The sequence below is a fragment of the Coenobita brevimanus genome, chromosome 71, assembly GCF_032717465.1.
Source record: "Coenobita brevimanus isolate Jiangsu-jjx chromosome 71, ASM3271746v2, whole genome shotgun sequence".
NCBI lineage: Eukaryota > Metazoa > Arthropoda > Malacostraca > Decapoda > Coenobitidae > Coenobita > Coenobita brevimanus.
The window spans coordinates 44,921,652-44,944,151 of NC_137024.1; the positions used below are offsets into that span (position 1 = coordinate 44,921,652).

Consider the following 22,500-nt stretch of genomic DNA (forward strand, 5'->3'; position numbering starts at 1 on the left):
CGTAATGTTTTGTTTAGATTTAGAAGTAGTGTTGATTTCAGTTTATGAGACAATTTTTTGTATTGCGGCTCCGAGAGTACTACATTTTTATGAAACATTAAAATAAATGGCTCTCCTAGCTTTAACGGTTGCTGACCTCTAAGCTGGCCTCTAACCATCCACCCATACTCTGGCCATCCATTCAGCTAGCCACTATTCATCCACCCAAACTTTGATCATCCGTTCAGCTAGCCTCTAGCCATCCACCCAAACTTTGGCCATCCGATCAGGTAGCCTCTAGCCACCCACCCATACTTTAGCCAGCCGTTCACCTTGCCTCTATCCATTCACCCAAACTTTAGACATCCATTCATTGATCCTCCATCTGGCCGGTCTCCACCTACTTCACATTAACGAAATCTTTATCCTTCAATTTATCTGCAAAGCTAACGTTGAAATCCCCCCCCCCTGCAAAACGATGGATTTGATCGTATTCTTGCTGCTATATTCAGATTAAAAGGGTCCGGTAGTAGTGAGAGGGTTTATAAGGGCTGTATTTAACGCCTCTAGTTCCTAATTGTACACATCTACTGTCCACTGAATAACACTGTCTATTTCCATTAAGAATACAATGAACAAGACCTAAGAATCCTCACTGGGTTAAAAGTGAGTCACACATCAACCACTACACTCATCTAGCCACTGTCCAAGCACTATTAACTTCAGCAAAAAAACACTCATCTTGCAGGCTGCCATGCCCCCACCCATATCATACCGGTAGTTATAAAAAAAAAAAAAAAGAAAAAAGAAAGAAAGAAAGAAGATGAAAGGCCTTCAGTCGATCCAACAGCCACCACCCATCTCGTCTCCTACACTCTGTCCATTTAAACCTGGCCTAAAACAGCCATCCCTACATCATATATACTAAGCTGCATGAAAAGAGTAACACTAAGATCAGCCATTAAGTATTAAGAAAGGATATCGAGCCAAAGTATTTTCTGCGACTGAGCTAAAGAAGTTGCAAAAGAACGAAAATCTCCGAAAAGGTTAGGAGAATAAAGTGTAGTTGGTGAAGCATGTCATATCCACCAGCCTAGAGGAAGCCGTTTAGCCATAATCAATTCAAACAACCATCAGATCAATCTAATTTTGGTATATTCTGTGAGAGAGAGAGAGAGAGAGAGAGAGAGAGAGAGAGAGAGAGAGAGAGAGGTGGGTGAGGGAGGGAGTGTTAAAAAAGTGGATGAGTAGTGTCAGAACCAGATATGAGAGAGAGAGAGAGAGAGAGAGAGAGAGAGAGAGAGAGAGAGAGAGAGAGAGAGAGAGAGAGAGAGAGATTTACATGAAGACTTAAAAAAAAATAGTTTACGTGACGACTAAATGTAATACAATAATTTACTGGAATTTTGAAAGTAAAAGAATAGCTGACAGGAAGATTGAAAGTTTGACAGACTGGGAACTACGAAAGGAAGAATGAACAAAAACCACAGAAAAAAAGGCAGAAGGATCAGGGTTTGCCACCGGTAGAAAAAAGCTGATGTAAGTGCTTCAGAAAATTCCACAAAGACAAACATCAAAAGTAACTAACACAAAATAATGATATATATACTGAGGCTGCAACTATTTTTAAAATGGTAACAAACAGTTCCACATTTTCACAAGTGTACTCCATGAACACAAACTCTTCTATTCAAACATTGCAGTGGGGAGGGGGGGTGACGTCAATTGCATTCTGTTTATAGCCGAACTAAATGCAACATATTTCCATCTAAAACGGCTTTTATGCCACCATCAAAAAACTATAAAAAAGGCGACAAAATCTACAACTTTGTTTTTTTTTTGGCACGGGAAATCAACCAGCAAAATGGCGACACTAAACGCATTTTACCCAGTCCAACAAAATGAAACTTATAAAATCCGGTGGCCCCGTGAAAACTGCTTCCGCTCTCACATATTATCACACACCGGTAAAAATTCTATTAATGGCTCCATAAAATTTTAGATTAATGCGATTATATTTAGGAAAGCGATGGCGCGGTAAAGAAATGAGATTAAAGGAGGTATGAAGGCGCCTGGGGGTCCCTCTCACCAAACACCGCCTACCTAGCGGGCCCAAAAACGCTTAATTAGGGTCCTGGCCCACGGCAAGAACGGGGCCCAGACCGGGGCCCAGACCAGGGCTAGACCGGGGCACGATCGGGATAAAACCAGGACAAAACTAATATCCCAACAGAAGGAGGGACAGACTGAGCAATGACTACAGCACAACTGCGGCAAGAGAGGGGCCAAACGGGTAATAATAGGCCAACATGAGGGCCAGATCCAGAACGAGGTCCGCCTTGGACCAGAGAGGAGCCGCCTAAGACCCGGACAAGACTGAGTTCAGATCTACATAATAACTAACCGTTGTCAGTCTGAATCAGGATCTATCTGGCTACTCCTCCTAAACCGCTTTTAATGAAACCTTGCAAGAACATTCTGCAGGGCCCAAGATTTTGTATGAACATTTTTGGTGAAAAAAAAAAAAAGGCGAAATTATTAGTTATTCCTCAATTGTTTGTTTGTTGTGACGGAACCAATGACGATATGTCCATTTTCTTCGAGCCTTACCACATACTACTTTATTCACACAAATTTAGTTTAAAAGTTCCGACGAATAAACAAGGGGTGACGGATGAAACGAGCAACAGGCGGCGGCCTCGAGTCCATACGCAAGTTCATGTACGACATGAATCAAGTCTAGGCCTGGGCCAGACTAGGGCCAGAGATAGACCGAGGGTAGACTGGGGTCAATCCTAGACCAGACAGGATATATCAAACAGACCACAAGAAAAAAAAATCCAGACTAATATTTAGGATTATACTACATCCAACAGACCGAATGACTAAGACAAAACAAGATTAACTACACCAGTCTATATGACAAGGCTTATTAAACTGACCAACACAAACGACAAAAGCAAACAACTAGAGGGGCACTCAGAGGAGCGCATCTCTCCGACGACGGCAACGTAATTCCAAACCACTCTTCATAATGGGTTAGGTTTTCTCATCACTGATTAAAGTTTCACCAAAAATGTTTTCCGGATCCAGAATCTGTCATACGATCCGGAAAGGTTCCGAAAGTTAATCGGGTATTCCCTGGGACATGGACTATCTACCCACCAAATTTGGTCCAAATCTCTCCCTTCTAAAAGACAAACTAACAAACATACGGGTGAAAACATACTCTCCTTGTCGGTGAGGAAAAAAAAAAAATCTACAACAACCATCTAAAGACCAAATCACATCCCGCAGACCAAACGAACCATATCAGCTCACTCTACACCCTAATTCAACCACACAAGACAAAATTCGCTTCGGCCACTCCAAACCAAACGCAACTCGCACACATATACATTATCTAGTAAGCCAAAGTTAAATCGGAATTCGACATAAACCACCAACATTAACCCACACCAAGCAACACAACCCAGAAAGCAAGGTGCCTATAGTATAATTTTTGAGTATTGGTATCCAATTATATGTATTTCATTTCGGCCTCCACAAGCTGATTTTTTTTTTTTTACTTAGGAATGCCTACTGGCACTTCACTATGAAGGGTCCAACTGATCCTGAATAATATCGTCTGGAGGCAGTAAAAATAAATATAAAAAGGACGTCATTGTATTGTAAGCACAGGAGAATATCTAGCCACTTCATGCGGGTTTCTCCTAAATAAAATCATACTGCGCCAGCACGAATAAAAAATCATAGTGAAGGAGTAAAAATTTAATGCTTCTAATTTCGTCCACGGTTTGTAAGTTCACTTTCCTATTATGCATGACAACAACTACAACATCAACAGGATATTCTAGTTACTGACCCCGAACCGGAAAGCCATGACAGACGCAGAGTTAGTAAATAATGTGATATAACTCCACTACTGTGACTTTTATTTCATTATTGCTACCATCAGACTGTTTCAAGCTGCTTAGGAGAGACTTTTCGAACTGTAGGGGTCAGATACAGCCTACCCTTCAATGACCTTTTCATTACAAGTGTTAAGCTGAACAAGACTGTCTGTGGATGGCGGGCATAAAGAAGTGCGTTCTCGTAGTGACAGGAGGACAGTTTGTTCCTACAGAAGGTATCTTTCTTGCACGTTACCGTGAAAAGTGTATATATATATATATATATATATATATATATATATATATATATATATATATATATATATATATATATATATATATGCGTTGCTTATACAGCTCAAATATTTTCTAACTGGCTAAGTTTTACGATTTTTCCAGTCCCACCATTCTTTTGTTATTAGAGAAATGGCTTTACAGCATCTGTCTCCATACAGTATACCTTCTACCCCGATTCTCCCTTTTCACAGACATACGGCATTCCTCGCTTTTCATGCCTAGCATTTTCTGAGCCTTACATTACCGTGCTTTGCCTTTCCAGCTCTTAACCTTTCCATTTTCTAAATTTCCGTGTCCAAGCCCTGCCGTGCCCTAACCTATTACTACTATGGCGTCTTTTTATTCTTGCTGTCTTCAAATGATTATATTTAGCTTAGGAGAGTCTTTTTCTAGCTGGAGGGGGTTCGATACAGCTCCTCAATGTTTGGCGGTCCTCGTAATTTACATTCGTTCACTATTAATCAGAATGAACAGACAGACAAAAGTAATGGCAGTGAAGTATATAGTTTGCTGTGGGGTCTCTCACCATGCCGCCCTCAGAGCCCCTTGTGCCTCAATTCTTTGTGTTTTCTTCGCCTACGCTTTTTGTAAGTCCCTCAACTCCTGTTGTGCTCATTTGCTTCCTGCCCCAGCATCCTAACCTTGCCTCTATCCTCAAATTGCCTCTGCCTCCGCTCAATCTTCGCCTTCACCCTGCCTCAACTCTACCTTCGTCCTCATCCTGTCTCACCACTGCAGCTTTCTAACTCCTGCCTCACTCCTGCCACTGTCTCATCTCCGTCCTCGTCTTTGCTTTCATCTCAGCACTGAACCCATGCATCCACCTCCTTCATCTTCCTTCTGTTTCCAGCTCTGCCCTGACTAACTCCGGCTTCTGCTTCATCCTGCTCCTTTCCCAATATCCACATCCCACCGTCTCTACCTCCACCCAATCATCGCCATGCTGTCCCCAGCATTGTCTTACCTTCAGGGTGTCTCGTATCTCATCATGCTCCTCCTTCAACATCCATCACCTCCCCACTCCGTTTTATGTCCCTCAGACATTTCTTCCAATCCTGCCATCCTTTCCTCTTCAATTTTATTCCCAGTTCTGTCCGTCTGGTTAGTACTTCATCATAACCTTCCTTCAGTATCTGTTTTCACTCCCACCACTTTCTCCGCCCTTCAGCCCCTTCTTCAACCTTGCCAGCCTTCTATTACATCTTCCTTTCTATTCCCAGTTCTGTCCCACACGTACCTCTGACCCTTAACTCATCTTGCTTCTCTTCTACTGCCCATATCCCCTCCTTCCACTATCTCCCCTTTTTGAATTCCTGCTTTGTCGCTCCCATCCCTATCTTATTCTGTCCCTCTTCAGTACCATATCCCCTCCCTCCACCTTTCCCCCCCTGTCAAGCCTTTCTTCCAGCTCTGCTAACCTTGTATTTTCTCCCATTTCATTCTCTTCTCTCATCCTCTGCTCCTTCCTTTCAACACCCAATCCCCTGCCTCCATTTGCTCTCCCCCTCCACCATACCTTAACATTTTCCCGGTTACCATCTCCTCACAAACTTCCGTAACAAGGGCGGCACCTGTTGTTATATCAAATCCCAATATGCAGTTGATACAATTATAAACTTCACTTCATCCAGTTTTGATTACTCATTGTATAAACTGTCAAATTATTACAAATATATGTGTAGTCTATCGTTCCCCCAATGTTTCTTCGGAACCCAGTGTATCTGATTCCATATCCACACAGTTGAGTAACCTTAACCTTGCCCTTAGCACCGAAATTACCATTTTGGGTGATTTTAACATACATAATGTAGAATGGTTATTGCATTCTGCCAGGACTGATGACGCTGGGAGTGCGAGCTATCTGCAGAATCATTTAATCTCGTCCAGCTGTTAAAGCAACCAACCAGAATACCTGATAATCCTGACCATAATGCCCATCTCTTGGATTTATTCTTGACAAATAATCCAGATCAATACAGGATAGAGGTACTGTCACCACTTGGATCCTCTGACCACAATCTCATCAAAGCCTCATTAGTTAACCCCCCCACACCTCCCCGTTCTGAACCTGTCAGGATGACCCGATGGCACTTTGATAGGGCAAACTGGGATGGATTTAGAAATTATCTTGCTGACATTCCATCGCAGTCTTTCTTCTCTAGTGATCCCAGTTCTACCCAGACCCACATTTGCGACTTAATAATAGCTGGTATGGATTTATTCATACCAAGTCAACAGTTCCCTAAAAGATCGAACTCTCCAAAATGGTTTGATGGCAATTGTGCCAGAGCAACAGCCCAAAAGTCATTAGCATATAACTCTAACTTAAAATAAAAAACATCTGATTCACTCTCTCAATTTAAAATTGCTAGAAATCATGCAAAAGCTATAATAAATCTGGCTAAATCTAACTTTCTTCAAAAGCAAGCATCAAAACTACTTAACAACCCTAATGACAATGGAATATTTTGGTCAACTCTTAATTCTTTCAATAATAACTTTAACAAGTCATCATCCATTCCCCCACTACAATCTTCAGATGGCAACATTACAAATGACCCACGTGCGAAAGCAGATATTTTTGCCTGCATATTTGCCAAAAATTCTACCTGTAGACAATGCCAAACAGAACGCCCCAGTACTAGAACTTGACTCTCCCGAAACTGTTCCACTTAAAATACAGACAAGATACGTAAAATCCATCCTAGACAATTTATTTACAAACAAAGCTCCAGGCCCTGATGGAATTCCGCTAACTGTTTTGAAAAAGTGTTCCCCTGCACTTGCCCCTGTTCTAGCTAAATTATTCAGACTATGCATACGTAATTCTTCATTCCTAAATTCATGGAAAGAAGCCAATATCCACCCACTTCCGAAGAAAGGAGTTCCTCTGCCCCCTCTGATGACAGACCAGTAGCAGTCACATCTTCTCTTGGTGAGGTATTTGAAACTTTAATTAATAAGCACATTGTTAAACATCTTGAATCCAACAACTTAATTAGTGATAGACAATATGGTTTTCGCCACGAAAGATCCACCATTGACATACTCTCATACCATCCATCAATCAATTGACCTACATGGGGAAACTCATGCAGCAGCCCTTGATATTTCTAAAGCTTTCGATAGAGTATGGCACCGTTCTCTACTGTCCAAACTTCCTTGCTATGGACTAACGTCTTTTGTTCCTTTGATTTCCCCATATCTCAGTGACAGGAAGATAAAAGTAGATGATGAATATTCCAATTTCCACTCAATTAACGCCGGATCAGTTCTGGTGCCAACCCTGTTCCTGGTTCATATTAATGATCTCTTATCTGTCACCCACAATTCCATTCACTCATATGCAGATGACTCAACAGCACTTAGTTCATTCACACTCAGACACCCACTTACAAAGTCTAATATCTCTACCTCTCAACTCAGTACAGCCATCTCCATAAATCAAGACCTATCTACGATCAATGAATGGGGACAAAACATCCTTGTCTCATTTAATGCTGGTAAAACTAAATACATACAATTTACTAATAGACAGATATTGCCAGATTCGTATATTTCCTTCAGTACTACTAATTTTCCCATCTCCAAAAGTATTGAAATTCTCGGCGTCTCACTTACCAATGCCCTCAGCTGGACCTCTCATATTAGATCACTTGCTAAAACCACCTCAAAGAAACTTGGACTAATGTACAGAGTCCGTAACTTGTTCACTGACGAGCAGTTAGCTGTAATTTATAAGAGTCGTGCGCTCTCAGCCTGAATATTGCTCACCCTTGTGGAATGGATGTGGTGAGGTTGCATTAAAACAATTAGACAAAATTCAGAACAAGGCTGTTAGAATTATTAACAACCCTGCCATTACAAATAAACTACCTCCCCTACAAGTAAGAAGGAATGTTGCCTCCCTTGCATAATTTTACAAACATTTTTTATGGCAAATGTTCAGACGAAGTTGCGTCCATGATGCCACCTCTCCATGCCTTCTCTCGTGCTAAACGGGCATCTGGTAGCGCTCATGACTGGAATGTCACTCAGTCATATTGCAGAACTTCTGCCTATCAGAATTCTTTCATTCCCCGTACTGCATCTCTTTGGAACTCGCTTCCCTAGAATTGTTTCCCTCCAAACTTCAACCTACAGCTGTTCAAGTCTAACTGTTACAGATATTTTATGAACAGAGGACACCAGTAATCTGGTGTACGGATTTTTTTTTTTTAAATCATTTGTCTGTAAGCGTCGTTCCTTGAAAGTAAATGTAGAAAAGAGTAAAGTGACGGTTATTGAGAGAGAAGGTGACTCCCAGTGCAATGTAACAGTGAATGGAGAGAAACTGGAATTGGTGAGAGAGTTCAAATACCTGGGTACAGTGACAGAAAAGGAAGGAAAATGTGCAAAACAACTTGAAAGTAGAGTGACACAAGGAAGAAAAGTAGCTGGTGCAATGAAGGCCTTGATAAGAAACAGAGGCTTGAGTGTTGCAGCTGCACGGGGCTTACATGAAGGAGTGTTAGTGCCAACTTTAACATACGGATGTGAGACTATGGTGTGGCATGAAAATGAAAAGTCAAGAGTAAGAGCAGTGGAGATGGGACTGCTGAGGAATGTATGTGGAGTTCAGAGGGTGGATAGGATAAGAAATAATGTGATTCGTGAAAGATGCGGAGTGAGGAAGTCGGTGGACACCAGAATTGAAGAGAGTGTACTGTGATGGTATGGTCATGTGGAGAGAATGGATAACAATAGAGTGGTGAAGAAGGTATATCTGACCGAATTCGAAGGAGGGAGAAGGCGAGGTAGGCCAAGGTGAAGGTGGAGAGATATGGTGGATGAATGTGTTAGGAAGAGAGGTTTGGAAGTCGGTGAGGCTAGGGAACTGACAGGAGATCGAGCTGGCTGGATGACTTTTGTGAGAAGTGCATGATCAGGGATTTTTGGCACCCCTTTTTAAAAAGGCAGCGTCTGGATTGACTCTGTCGGATACGATTACATGAAGCTACAGAACGTAGTGAATGTTTTTGGCGTATCCGATAGAGCCATGATTCCGGGGGCTTGAATGATGAGTGAATGGAAGCGTGGCCCACTGAATTGGGCAATTTTAGGCTGTCTGGACATTGCTACTCCTCACCCTGCCCTTGGGTGGGAAAGGAAGTCCGGATGATGATGATGATGATGATGTTTCCTTCCTCTGTTCTGTTATTAAATATATATATATATATATATATATATATATATATATATATATATATATATATATATATATATATATATATATATATATACCCAAACTAGTTTTTCCTCCATCGCCCCTCTCTTCCCTCCCTAATCCCTCCCCAACTCTACTCACCCAGCTCAATCCCTCCCTTATCTACATCTCCTCATCCCCACCCTCCACCCTCGACCCATCTGCCTCTCTTACCTTTTTCCAGGCGTCATATCCCCTCCCATCTCACCTAACACCATCACCTTGCCCTGCTTTCACTCAGCATCTACATATTCCTTACCAAGTCACTCTCTCTCTCTCTCTTCTTTGCCTTTTCCACCCCTCTTCATCTTTTCCCCATCTTCTCCTCCCCTCCACAATTCGTTCATACTTTCCCCACACCCAAAGTACCATTCCCCAATTTCCCCATCTCATTACATCTTTCCTCTAACTTCCACACCCATACCATTACCTACCAAAACTCCTCTCCCGTAAAACTCCTCCACACACTTCCCTTCCCTTCCAAATCCATCCACTCTTCCTCCAACCCCTCCACCCATTCCCCACCCTTAGACTTCTCATTTCACCGTTCCCCATCCATACCCTACCTCTTGTCAAGAATTCCAAAACTCCCCTCAACCTCTACATCCCCACCCCTTGTGTCCCTCAAACCCTGTCCACACCTTTCCCCTTCCAACCCCCCCACCACACCCACCCAGATATCTTCCCTCGGTGTTCCCCATCCTTGCCCTGCCACTCTCCCAACCTCCCCACCTGCTTTCCTTTTCCCCTCCCCTTAATCTTCTAACGCTTTCCACATTTTCCCCTCTCAACCACTCCACTCCCTCCCCATCCCTAGAAATCTCTCTTCAGCGATCCCCATCCGTACCCTGCCTCTCCCCCCAACTTCACTGCCGGTTTTCCCTTCCCCCCAACCCTCTCACCCTTCCCCCCATCCCCATTCCAATCCCTCTACACCGCCCCCACCCGTATAAGTCTCACCTCAGCGTCCTCCATCCGTACCCCCACCCAGTGTATCACCCTTTCCCCCTTCCCCTATCTCTCTAACCCCTTCCACACTTTTTCCTTTCTAACCCCTCCAAAACTCTGTACCCTATCTCTCCTTCAACCTCTCCACCCGCTTCCCCTTCCCCAACCCTCTAACCCTTTCCACACTTTGCCCCCCCAACCCCCCCCTCCCCGCCCCACTTTACTCCATTACATATTCAGAGAGGAACAACCCCGGCTATGCAAATTGGGCCAGCGTCATCCCGGCCACTCTCTGTTTTGGACTCCTGGGAGGCGCGGGTGTAGTGGGGTGGGGTAAGGAGGGGAAAAGAGAAGGGGAGGGGAGGGGAAGGGGAAGGAGGGGAAAAGGGGAGAGGAAAGGAGGGGAGGAGGAAGGAGAGGAAAAGAGAGGGATGAGGGAGGAATGATATAGAGAAGGGTGGAGGGGTGGGGAAGAGGAGGGCAGAATGCAAGGTGAGAGAATGGCAAGGAGAGTGAAGAAAGGAAGGGCGAGGGGGAAGGGGAGAGACCGTAAAAGGAAAGGAAGAAAGGAAGGATGGGGAAGGTGGAAAGAGTGTAAAGGAAAGGGAAGGATGGGGAAAGGGGAGGGCAGAGAACCTGGGAAAGGAAAACGTAGAATGAAGAGAGGGAGAGAGTGAAAGGGTGAGGGAAGACTGGAAGGGTGGGGGGAGGGGTGGGTACAATGCTAGAGGAGAAAAAGTGGGAGGAAGAGGGACGAACAGAATGGACGAGAAAGTGGGTGGGGAAGGGAAGAGAACGATAATGGGAAAGGAGGAAGTGGGAGAGGAGCGGGAGAAAATAAAGGAAGGAAAAGAAAGTGTTAGAGGAAGAGAGAAGAAAAGGACGAAGAGAGTAGGAAGCGCGTGTGAGAGGGAAAGGAGAGAAAAGGTAAATGAGAGGGATGGAAGGGGCAAAATGTGAGGTGGGAGGAAGAGGGGACTACGAGGAAAAAAAAAAGTGTGGGAGGGGGGCAGCGAGAGCAGAAGTGAGAGAGAGGAGGGAAACAGTGGGACGGGCAAAGTTGAGAGCGTCTTGGCTTGTGTAGGCGAGTCCAGAGTGTCAACAAGTTGCCAAGAGTTTGATTCGGCGGACTGGGATTACACTGGAGTTGCGGCAGCCCAAAGTTTGCCACCTTGTGCAAGCAGGATTTTTGTCTGCACCTCTGCCAAAGAAAGGGCTGCATATGTACCGGCAGTTGTAAATAGCGGACGGCATAAATACAGGATCGCATTCATAATGTCACTCGTAAATAAAGGACAGCGTAAATAAAGGTTTACATTCGTACTGTCACTCGTGAATAAAGGCCGCATAAATACATAGCACCACTGGTAAATAAGGGATCGCAAACATTGTCTCTTGTAAATAAGTGATCGCATACATTGTGACTTGTAAATAAAGGACTGCATACGTACTGCCATTCGTAAATTAAGCATGGCATACCGTAAGTTCTGTCACTTGTAAATACAGGATCGCATACGTGCTGCCACTCGTAAATAAAGCACGACATACATGCTACCAGACACTCACATTGGCCGGACTGGCAACGCCTTTGGCACTGAAGTACTGAGTGATCAACTTCCACCTGTAGCAGCCGTGGTGGCTCAGTGGGATAGAGCGTTCCGCTCTGCCCAAAGGGTCGGAGGTTCGAGTACACCCAAGGGTCACTTGCAGACATCAGGAAGGGCATCCGGTCATAAAGTGCTACACGCTCCAAACCTAAGTCCTCTACCAAGTGGCAATGCCTTAGTCCTTAACGAAATAAGAGGACACGCCGTAAAACTAAAAAATAAAAAAAGGTACGTATTCACTTGTAAACAATGGACCGCATCCGTATTGTCACTTGTAAATATAGATTCGCATATCTCGTATCACTTTTAAATACAGACCCGCATATGTAGTCACTTGTAAACAAAGGACAGCATAGATGATCGCTTGTAGAGGTCCGCATACCTACCGTCACTCATACACATAGGACTGCATATAATAAATTTTTGCTAAGTTCCAGTCTTTCCTTAGAACTACACCTGCAACAGTTATATCTGTATCAGGTCATCCGTCATACCAACACTGCTGGGTGAAAAAGAGGCATGGAGAAAACAAACTCTGTCCAACACTCTGACCAGCGCGGGGATCGAAATCAGGGTCCACGTACACCAATAAAACCACGATTAAATCCCTCTCGCAACTCAGATTTGTTTTTCGCAAGCAGTAGCTGCAGAGAGAGAGAGAGAGAGAGAGAGAGAGAGAGAGAAAGAGAGGATGGATCATTTTTTTGTCTTCTTCTACTTTCAAAACACATCATGGTTAAGAGGAAAAATTGTGTGTGTGTGTGTGTGTGTGTGTGTGTGTGTGTGTGTGTGTGTGTGTGTGTGTGTGTGTGTGTGTGTGTGTGTGTGTGTGTGTGTGTGTGTGTGTGTGTGTGTGTGTGTGTGTGTGTGTGTGTGTGTGTGTGTGTGTGTGTGTGTGTGTGTGTGTGTGTGTGTGTGTGTGTGTGTGTGTGTGTGTGTGTGTGTGTGTGTGTGCTTACGATATGGAAAGCAAAGTACATAATTATCCTTTCTTGGCATGGATTTTCGTCCTTTTGCAGCTTATTTCACGTACTTCATTTGTAGAAAAGGGCAATACTACAGGTCCACATCCCTGCCACAACACTTCTTCATTAACAGCACCACATTCTAGTGTTATTCTGTTCTTACAACTCAAGAGACAGCAGTTCTAGGTAAAGTTCTTGTAAAATGGAGTACACTGAATCTGCTTCGAGGTGTTTGCAGCGAGAATCCCTTCCCTACTGGTGGCACAAAGGTCATTAGGAGACGATTCACTGATTCCTTACATTAACAGTGCCGGGGTGAGGGAGGTGATAGGGGGACTCCAGAGACGGCCAGGGTGAGGGGAGAGGAATGAGGAGGGGACAGGATGGGGGATGAGTATTGAAGGGGGTGATAAGGGAAAGTTATGGATGGAGAGATGAAGGGAGGAAATGCAAGGGGAGCGGAGGGGAAGGAATGGAGAGGGAGATGAGGGATGGAAATGGAAGAGAAACAGAGAGAAAATGGGAGGGGAGAGAAAGGAATGATGGATGAGACAGAAGTAAAAATGAAAGAAACAAAGAGGAATGAAAAAGGATAAAATGGAAGGGACAGAGATGAACATGAGTGGAATGAAGAGTACTGGAAAAAGATATATTAATGCAGGTTTACGAGATGAGAGGAATAACAGATGAAAATATGGATACGAACATACAACAAATAAAGGGGGCAATAGGCAAGAGGGGAGAAAAACAAAGTGAAGAGAGGGAATCGAAGGGAGAATGAAGAGAAAAGGGAAGACAGGTGAGGAAAATGATGGCATGATATGGAGAGGAGATGATGGGAAAGTGGGGTGTGAATAATGATGCGTGAAAAGGACGAGAACATGAACACAGGATTAGAGGGATGATGGAAATGACGACGAAGATGATGATGATGATGATGATGATGACGACGACGAAGACGAAGGAAAGAGGGGAATGAGTAATGATACATGAAAAGGACGAGAACATGAACATAAGAGAAGACAGACGACGACGACGACGATGATGGTGATGATGATGATGATGATGATGATGATGACGACGAAGACGACGACGACGATGATGATGATAATGCAAATCTTTCAATAGCATACTCAACCTCGTCTACCTGAGAGGGTACACTAGCGATGTGGGTATGTTGGAAAGCAGCTTTTAATATCCTCAGGGAAATGCCTAAATCTCTCCTTTTGTAAATTCTGAGCTTATAGGATGATGGTCCTCTGTTACGCGTGTCCAGAACGTGATTGTCACATGCCTTCACTGACGACTGTGCCTCACCTCCCTCAGTTATCTTGTCCTTACCGCTGCCTTCGCCCTCACCCTCCTCACCTCTGCCTTCGCCATCACCCTCCTCACCCCTTGCTTCGTCTTCACCCTGCCTCACCCCTGGCTTCGTCCTCACCCTGCCTCACCCTTGCCTTCGCCCTCACCCTGTATCCACCTTCATCCTGCCTCATCTACCAACCCTACCTCATCTGCCAACCCTACGTCACCCGTAGTTCACTTGTGTCCTCCATCGCCATTTGTCCTCTGCCCTGTCCTTGACACACCTCTGAAACGCCCCTGTGCTCCCCATTATTCCTGCCTCATATGTCTTTCACTATTCTTGCCTGATCCCCTGTCTCTGCCACTTTTCTGCATCACTCCTGCCTCGCCTGTCCTCCACCATGTCTGCTTTCTATCCTGACCTTGCTACACCCCTACCCATATCTGTTTTCCCCCCGTCCCTGCCATACCCCAGTGACCTCAACCGAGCCTGTCTCACTCATGTGTCTTCTAGTATTCCCGTTACTGCTATACTCCTTTGCTTCTTCCACTACCTCTACCTCTCTCCAGCATAGCCTTTGACCTCCATCAATCCTGTTTTTATCGTAACCGTGCCACACCTCCGTCCCTGCAACATTTCTGTCTTACCCCGATGCCCTCCACCAATCCTACCTCACTCTCGTGTCTGCCCCATGGAACTCAAGTAACTTCCACCATTCCTGTTTCACCCATGCCTCCTCTACCATCTCTGTTATTCGCTTGCCTCCTACACTGTCCCTGCTCCCACCAGAGTACATACGGTAGGCAGACAAGGCGAACCACAGCTTATAAAGACACTACACCGCCTTCATAGCTACGGCGTCAAAAGCTAAAGAGGTGTGGCTAAAATAACCAACAATACCCAAAAAGCTTCAAAACCGGCAAAAAATCAGCTAAAATCCTGACTCGTAAGGTATTGGATCGCATTTTCATTTTGTTGTTCCGATCGCCAGACGATTTTACACAGGTTATTGGAATATCCTAGTCGTGAAGAGGTTAAATGATGGTATATTAGACCCTTCCAGTTCGAAAAATCTTTCTTAGGTAAATAAACTGGTTTGAAGATACCAACAGTAAACAAAGACGTCATCGTACTGCAATTTTAGTGAACTATTGACCAGGACTGTACGACACATTACTACATTATTACCTCTGAACCACAGGACACATGACATTTCAGTGGCACATTATTCTAGTACCACACCGATGTCTGTACGAGTATTAGCAACGAGGATAAATCATCACTAATCCAATAACTTTAATACTAAAGTGTTTTCTCGTTGGTAAAAGATACTTCGGAGTACCTCTTCCTTTTTGATTTACTGGAACTTAAAAGTCTCTTGGGTGTTTTTAACTTCTTCATTTTTTTTCTTTTTTCAGCATCAGACTCTAAAACCTGAGTGTTGCCAGAGCCAAGTACCATCAAGATCAGAGTGGCAAAGGGGCCCGTGTTATCAAGACCAGTGTGCCAAGACTTGAGTGTCACTAAAAAAAAGTGCCATCAAGACCAGAATGCTAAATACTAGAGTGCCATCCAGACCACTGCCACGAAGACCCCGAGTGTTATCAACACCAAAGTGTCACCAAGACCAGAGAGCCACCAAGACCTGGGTACCACCAAGACCAGACTGCCAACAAGACCTGAGTGCCACCAAGAATAGTGTGTCATCAAGACCTAAGTGCCACCAGGAATAGTGTGCCATCATGACCAGAGTGCAATCAAGACCGGAGTGCAGTCAAGACCACAGTGCCGCCAAGACCACAGTGTCACTAAAACCCGAGTGATAACAAAACCAGAGTGCCACCAAGACCAGAGTACCATAAAGACCAGAGTGTCTCCGATACCAGAGTACCACAACGACTAGAGTACCACAAAGACCAGAGTGCCACCACGACCAGAGTGCTACCATGATCAAGAGTGCTACTAAGAACAAGAGCGCCACCAAGACCAAATTGCCACAAAGACCATAGTCCTACAAAGACCACAATGCCAGCAAGACCACAGACCTGAGTTCCAACAAGACCAAAAGTGCCACCAAGATCAAGAGTACCAAGACCAGAGTGAAACCAGGACCACAGTGCCACCAAGGAGTGTGTCAAGGAGAGGGAGCCAGAGTGCCGCCTCCCGTGTAAATCATCAGAGAGGCGGAAATTCGATAGAAATATTCCCTCCCCCGGTTATTCATTTATGTAGATGCAGCTTAACTTGTGGCGCCGCTGCCGGGTCTCAGATATGCATATTTATATCTGATTTTACACCCAGCCACCCTCCTCTCCTCAAACCTTAACTCTCGCCGACATTTTCACAGAGTCATCATCGCCGACAAACGGCCACTTCTCGCCTTCTCCCACAAACTTCCTTCACTTTTGGTACCTAAACGTTGTCTTCTATTTTTTTTTTCATTTTTTCAGTTTTACTCTTGTTACCAACAAACCAGTTTATTCAAGTTAGCAAGGTTCTCCTTACAGTGAGAAGGGAAGAGCATCTGTCAGTCACAACTTGAAAGGGACGAACATCAGTAAGTCTTTCTTGACAAGGGAGGAACATCTGTCAGTCACTACTGAAAAGGGTGAAGCATCTGTCGGTCACTACTGAAAAGGGAGGGGCATCTGTCGGTCACTACTGAAAAGGGAGGGGCATCTGTCGGTCACTACTGAAAAGGGTGGAGCATCTGTCGGTCACTACTGAAAAGGGAGGGGCATCTGTCGGTCACTACTGAAAAGGGAGGAGCATCTATAAGTCATTAATGAAATGGGAGGAGCATCTGGCAGTCTCTACTGAAAAGGGAGGAACATCTGTCAGTCACTGCTGAAAACGGAGGAGCATTTGTCAGTCACCTGTTCATTACGAGAACATTTTCCTCGTTATTCTATCTTGTTATTGTCACACAACTGTATTCAACTTAATAAACATCTCTCTTAATGAAGGGGATTATCTTATAGCAACATACTGTGTCATCATCGCTACACAACTGCCACCTCTTAACTCCTCTCAGACATACTTAGCTTCATAGGAAGAAAATTAACCTTTATGTACGATGAAAATGAAAAGTCAGGAGTAAGAATAGAGGATAAGGGACTGCTAAGGAATGTATGTTGGGTACAGAGAGTGAATAGGATATAGAATAATGAGATTCGTGAAAGATACGGAGTAAGGAAGCCTAAGGACACCAGAATCGAAGAGAGTGTACCGAAATGGGTTGGTCATGTGGAGAGAATGGATGACAACAGAATGGTGAAAAAAGGAATATCTGAGCGAATTTGAAGAAGGAAGGAGGCGAGGTAGGCCAAGATGAAGGTGAAGGGATATGGTGGATGAGTGCGTAAGGAAGAGAGGTATGGAAGTTGGTGAGACTTAGGGACTGACAAGAGACCAAGCTGGCTGGGTGAATTTTGTGCTGAGAAGCGCATAACCAGGGGTCTGGAAACCTTTTTTAACGACAGCGTTCGGACTGACTCTATCAGATAGATATATGGTGAAATTTTCTTGGTCTATCTCATGGAGCCAGGATTCCGTGGGCTTGAATGATGAGTGAATGGAAGCGTGGCCCAATTAATTGGGCAAACTTAGGCTGTCTGAACGTTGCTACTCCTCACCCTGCCCTAGGGTGGGAAAGGACGTCCGGATGATGATGATATGATGATGTACAATGGGATATGTTTTACTTACTCCTTACAGTAAATTCAGCCTAGCCCCTTCAATGAGCGAGGTCTTTTTAAAGAAAGTAAAAAAAAAAAAATGGTCTGGTGCTGGCCAAATAAAGCAGAAATGGCATCCTGTGATTGAAAAGGATCAAGGCCGACCCACCGTAGTGAAAGAGTTAACTTATACCAACATTTTAGCCGCGTCATCATCGTCACCAAATTACCTCTTCTCAACCTGTCACAAACTTGCCTTCGCTTCTCAAATATACGAGTATACAGACATCACAACCTGAACGCCTGCCATCTGATTCGTACTGTCGATGATTTACATATCAAACTATTACGAGTATATTCGGTAATGGAAAGACTACTACAGGCAACTCTAGGAGGTCATCTTGGTAAACCGGGTCGTACTGAAAATGAAACTGGTAAACACTGTAAATGCCATTATGAAAAACGACACAAACAACAGTATCAATCATAGGGGCAATCCATACTAACACGACAATCGACATTACAAATACCAGGCTACAAAACACGACACAAACGAGCTTACTAATCTTAGGGACTATTATCACACACACACACACACACACACACACACACACACACACACACACACACACACACACACACACACAGGCATAACGACCTTATAATTTCTTCGAGAGAAATGGCTAGCGAACCAATACTGATAAAAACTGGAAACAAGCTAATTAGTGTAATGGCTATATAATACTGCTAGATCCCTAACAAAGCAATGAGATAAAGCAGCTTATTATTTTTACGGCCACATGCCATCACAGTATCCGTACTTTGAAACACATGATACACATACACCATACACTTTCTTCATCCTGTGTTTGTTTTAGAACGCAAGACACTGCGAAAACCCATTTACTCCTACCAATCTATTTAATGCTAGACGTCTTAATCCCGTATGAGGTGGTCACAAACAAATCACCTCCACGTCGCCCTGTCCTTTGCCATTTGGCTGTCCTTCCTCCAACTCACACACATCCCATTTTATATATCTCCTCACTCCATCTTACTATCTCATCTCTGGTCTCCCCCTCCTCCTGGATGATGAAAGTAACGGTAATTTATTGCATAATCTGAACATGAGGCTGACAAGCAATACATACCCCACAGTACAGTACCATATACATTCAATTCCAGAAGTGCATATTCAGATGGAAATGAAAATGATCTTGGAATGGTCATTTACATACAGAATATCGCTGTCGCAGTGACTGAATTATTGGATACTTTCTATTTCCTTTTCTTCGTGAAGTCTCCCCCCCAAATTTGATAAAGTCAATCTGGTGTGTGCGTGTGTGTGTGTGTGAGAGAGAGAGAGAGAGAGAGAGAGAGAGAGAGAGAGAGAGAGAGAGAGAGAGAGAGAGAGAATAATCGTACTGAACGGGTACAGTAAACACATTTCAGGGCCGGACTTTATGTACAGACTGAGGAAACAATTTATCTCTGGTAATTATCAAGAGTCATCCATCACGCCAGAGTGCAAACGTGTTGGTCTCAGTAAACCCTGCGGCCAGAAACAGTGCCAGAAATAGTGCCAGGCAGAGTCCTCCAGCATCCACCAAGGGAGATCCTTCCTGGGCTTAGAAGAATAGCCTGGCGGTACAATATTAACCCTTTCCGGTCAGTGACGTATTTTTCATTTTGTTTTTGCTCATTTCAGACAATTTAGCTAGAGATTTTTTTTTTTTTTAACAGGAAGGGTTTGTTAGAAAGACTTCACTAACCACTTCACTTTCTAAACTGAATACCATTGTGTGGGAGTGGTAAAAATAAACTACGGCATGACATCTCCAGACTGCAGGTGTTAAAATGGATACCATCGTAGTGAAGGGGCCTGTGAAAATTGTTACTGCCACTATATCCATACAATTTGGGACATCCTTCCTGACCAGACTTAGTTTACAATTCATTACGCTGTCACCGTACTGAAGGGGTTAATGTATGGTAACTGTGAGTTATGAATAATCATACCTAAAAAAATGCAGAAAATAATAAATATACCTACGATGCACGACTGCAGCAAAAATATAGAATATACAAGACACCCAACACAAAGAAAAGTTTAATACACGATAATGATATTAAACTACCATTACTTCTAATACTACTGATACTACCAATAACAACAAAATCGTGAAAACTGCTAAACGGTCCATCGTTCCTCAACGATTACTGTTGTCAGTTATTCAGCATAACAAAAAAAAAAGTTATTCACTTCAGTATGAATACCATAAACACTCAAGAATCACTAACTAGCATCCAGCACACCCAATAAATTAATCACTTCAATGCTGAGTACCAAACCCTCGACAAATGATACTATAGATCACTGTAAATATTCTTTCATGATTTGCTACTTGTATATATGATTTGTATGATTTCAAATCACTTGAGCCTGGGACGCAATATAAATTCAATTCTTAATGTTTTCAGATAATGTATTTCTACCTCGGTGATATTTTTCAAACTGTGAGGGTCAGATACAGCTTTCAATATCTCCTTCATTTTTTTTTTTTTTTTTTTTTTGCTACGTTGGCTGTTGTTGGCGACAGCATGAATGAACTAAAATAAGACGTCATCATATTAAGGAGCCTAAAACTTTGCACTCTTCAAGACTTTGTTAACATACAGTAATTCTATATTCTCTTATGCTCGTACAGGTCAACAAAAAATCGTATGTGACACTACCTCTCAGCATCAGCACTCATCACCGGCCAGTCACCCCACTTACCTGTAAAAGAAATATAGATTAATTAGTAACAATAGGTATGAGGTACATTTATGGTACAGTAAATAGCTTTTGCACATGTCTAGAGGCGAACAAATGAAGCAAAAATGTTCAATCTGATATCTGTGGGAACAGAATGATGATAATGACGACGACGCGAGACGGCAATGAAGACGTTTAAGGGAGATTCCAACCCGTGTGACTATTACGTATTAGACCTGTCGCATTCTATGATTCTTTTACCTTAACTTGGCTCAGGTTTCTATCCTTTTGCAGCTTAAATCACGGAGCTCAGTGGCAGAATAAGACAATACTGTAGCTCTACATGCTTTTCACGGGGACTTCGTGGCTAGTACCATATTCCAATATCAATCTATTGGAATAACTGAAAATCAAGACTGGGAGATGGGAAGGGGGTAATTCTAGGTCAAATTAGAGTAAAAGGGGTATATTGTCTTAACCCTATCGTGTTCTAGCCTTAACGAGTCCTAGCCTTCTCCATTTCCTAGCCTTACCGAATCCTGGACTTGCCGTGTCTTAGCCTTGGTGTCCTAGGTTTGCCACGTGCTGTCCTGGTGTCATCCCTGCTGTCCCTATGTTTCTTCCTCCGTCCCCTATTCGTCTCCTCTACTGTTCCAAACCCTGTCTCATTTCTGCTTTGTCCTCCTCTTCCTCCACCCTATCTTATAGTTAATTTATTTGTTGCTAGTGTCAAAATAAAACTAACAGGACTTCTTTATCTTCCTTTTTTCTCAATAAATATCGGCAATTAAAAAGGATAACTTCATGTTTGCATTTGGGTTTAATGGAATAAATCATACAGTAAACATAATATATCTACCTCCACCACTTCTCCATCTACCCAACCTTCAACCACTCTACACTTTTTACGTTTACTTTTCAGTCTGTTTTAGTTGTCTGTCAGTTTACTATCCACTTCTGAATTTCACTTTCCATATACGTCATCCACTGCTGAATCTAACGCATCCACTTTTCGTAATTACTTCGTCTACCTTTCAGCTTACCGCATTCTACTTCGTCAACCTTTTAGTCAATCTCGTCTACTTTTCAATCTTACTCACTCTCTTTACAATCTTCCATACCCGCCTTTTAATCTACCTCACACATTTATAAATATATCTTGCCCAGCTGTCAGTCTATCTAATCCACCTTTCAGTCTACCTCATTCACCTTTCAATCTATTTCGTCTACCTTTCAGTCTACCTTTCCCTGCCTTAAATCTACCTAATCCACTTCTCAGTCAACCCTCTCTTCCTTTCAATATCATCTACCGTTCATTCTACCTCACCAAAGCCACCTATCAAACTACCTCATCTACTCTGTACCTTTAATTATAGCCATCAAATCGCTGAAAAATCGGCAATTATATTTTTAGCTATAATTGGAGCTCCAGTGACCCAATTATAATCACGAGTATAATTACCTGCAAATATGGCCATTAATTTCTTGCACTGCCATACAGAGCTAAGAGTAATGAGGAGGAATTTCGCTTTGCTCCAAATTAGTAAACACTGGAGTTTTACACACACACACACACACACACACACACACACACACACACACAGATAGATAACAGATAGAGCAAAAATGTTGGAAATCAAGAGCTAAGGTTTTCTATGAGATGAGACAATGTAACAGAAATGATAGTAAAAGAAAGGCGTGGACACAGAGTAAGATCTAAGGGCTGACTTGGGTGTGTTAATGAGGTATGGCTATATGGAGAGAGTGGGTGATGGGAGGTTGGTAAGACAGATCGGAAGTAGAGCAACACATCGAAAGTAGAGGG

General features: G+C 43.3%; 1 protein-coding gene across 1 annotated transcript in view; it reads right to left on the reverse strand.

Annotated features, from left to right (window-relative positions):
• mmd (disintegrin and metalloproteinase domain-containing protein mind-meld) overlaps positions 1-22,500 on the reverse strand; it is a 540,350-nt gene that overhangs the window by 188,643 nt on the left and 329,207 nt on the right. The window contains exon 8 of the mRNA XM_080277960.1: positions 11,966-11,976. Within this exon, the coding sequence (XP_080134086.1) occupies positions 11,966-11,976 (11 nt within the window). The remainder of the gene's footprint in view (positions 1-11,965; positions 11,977-22,500) is intronic.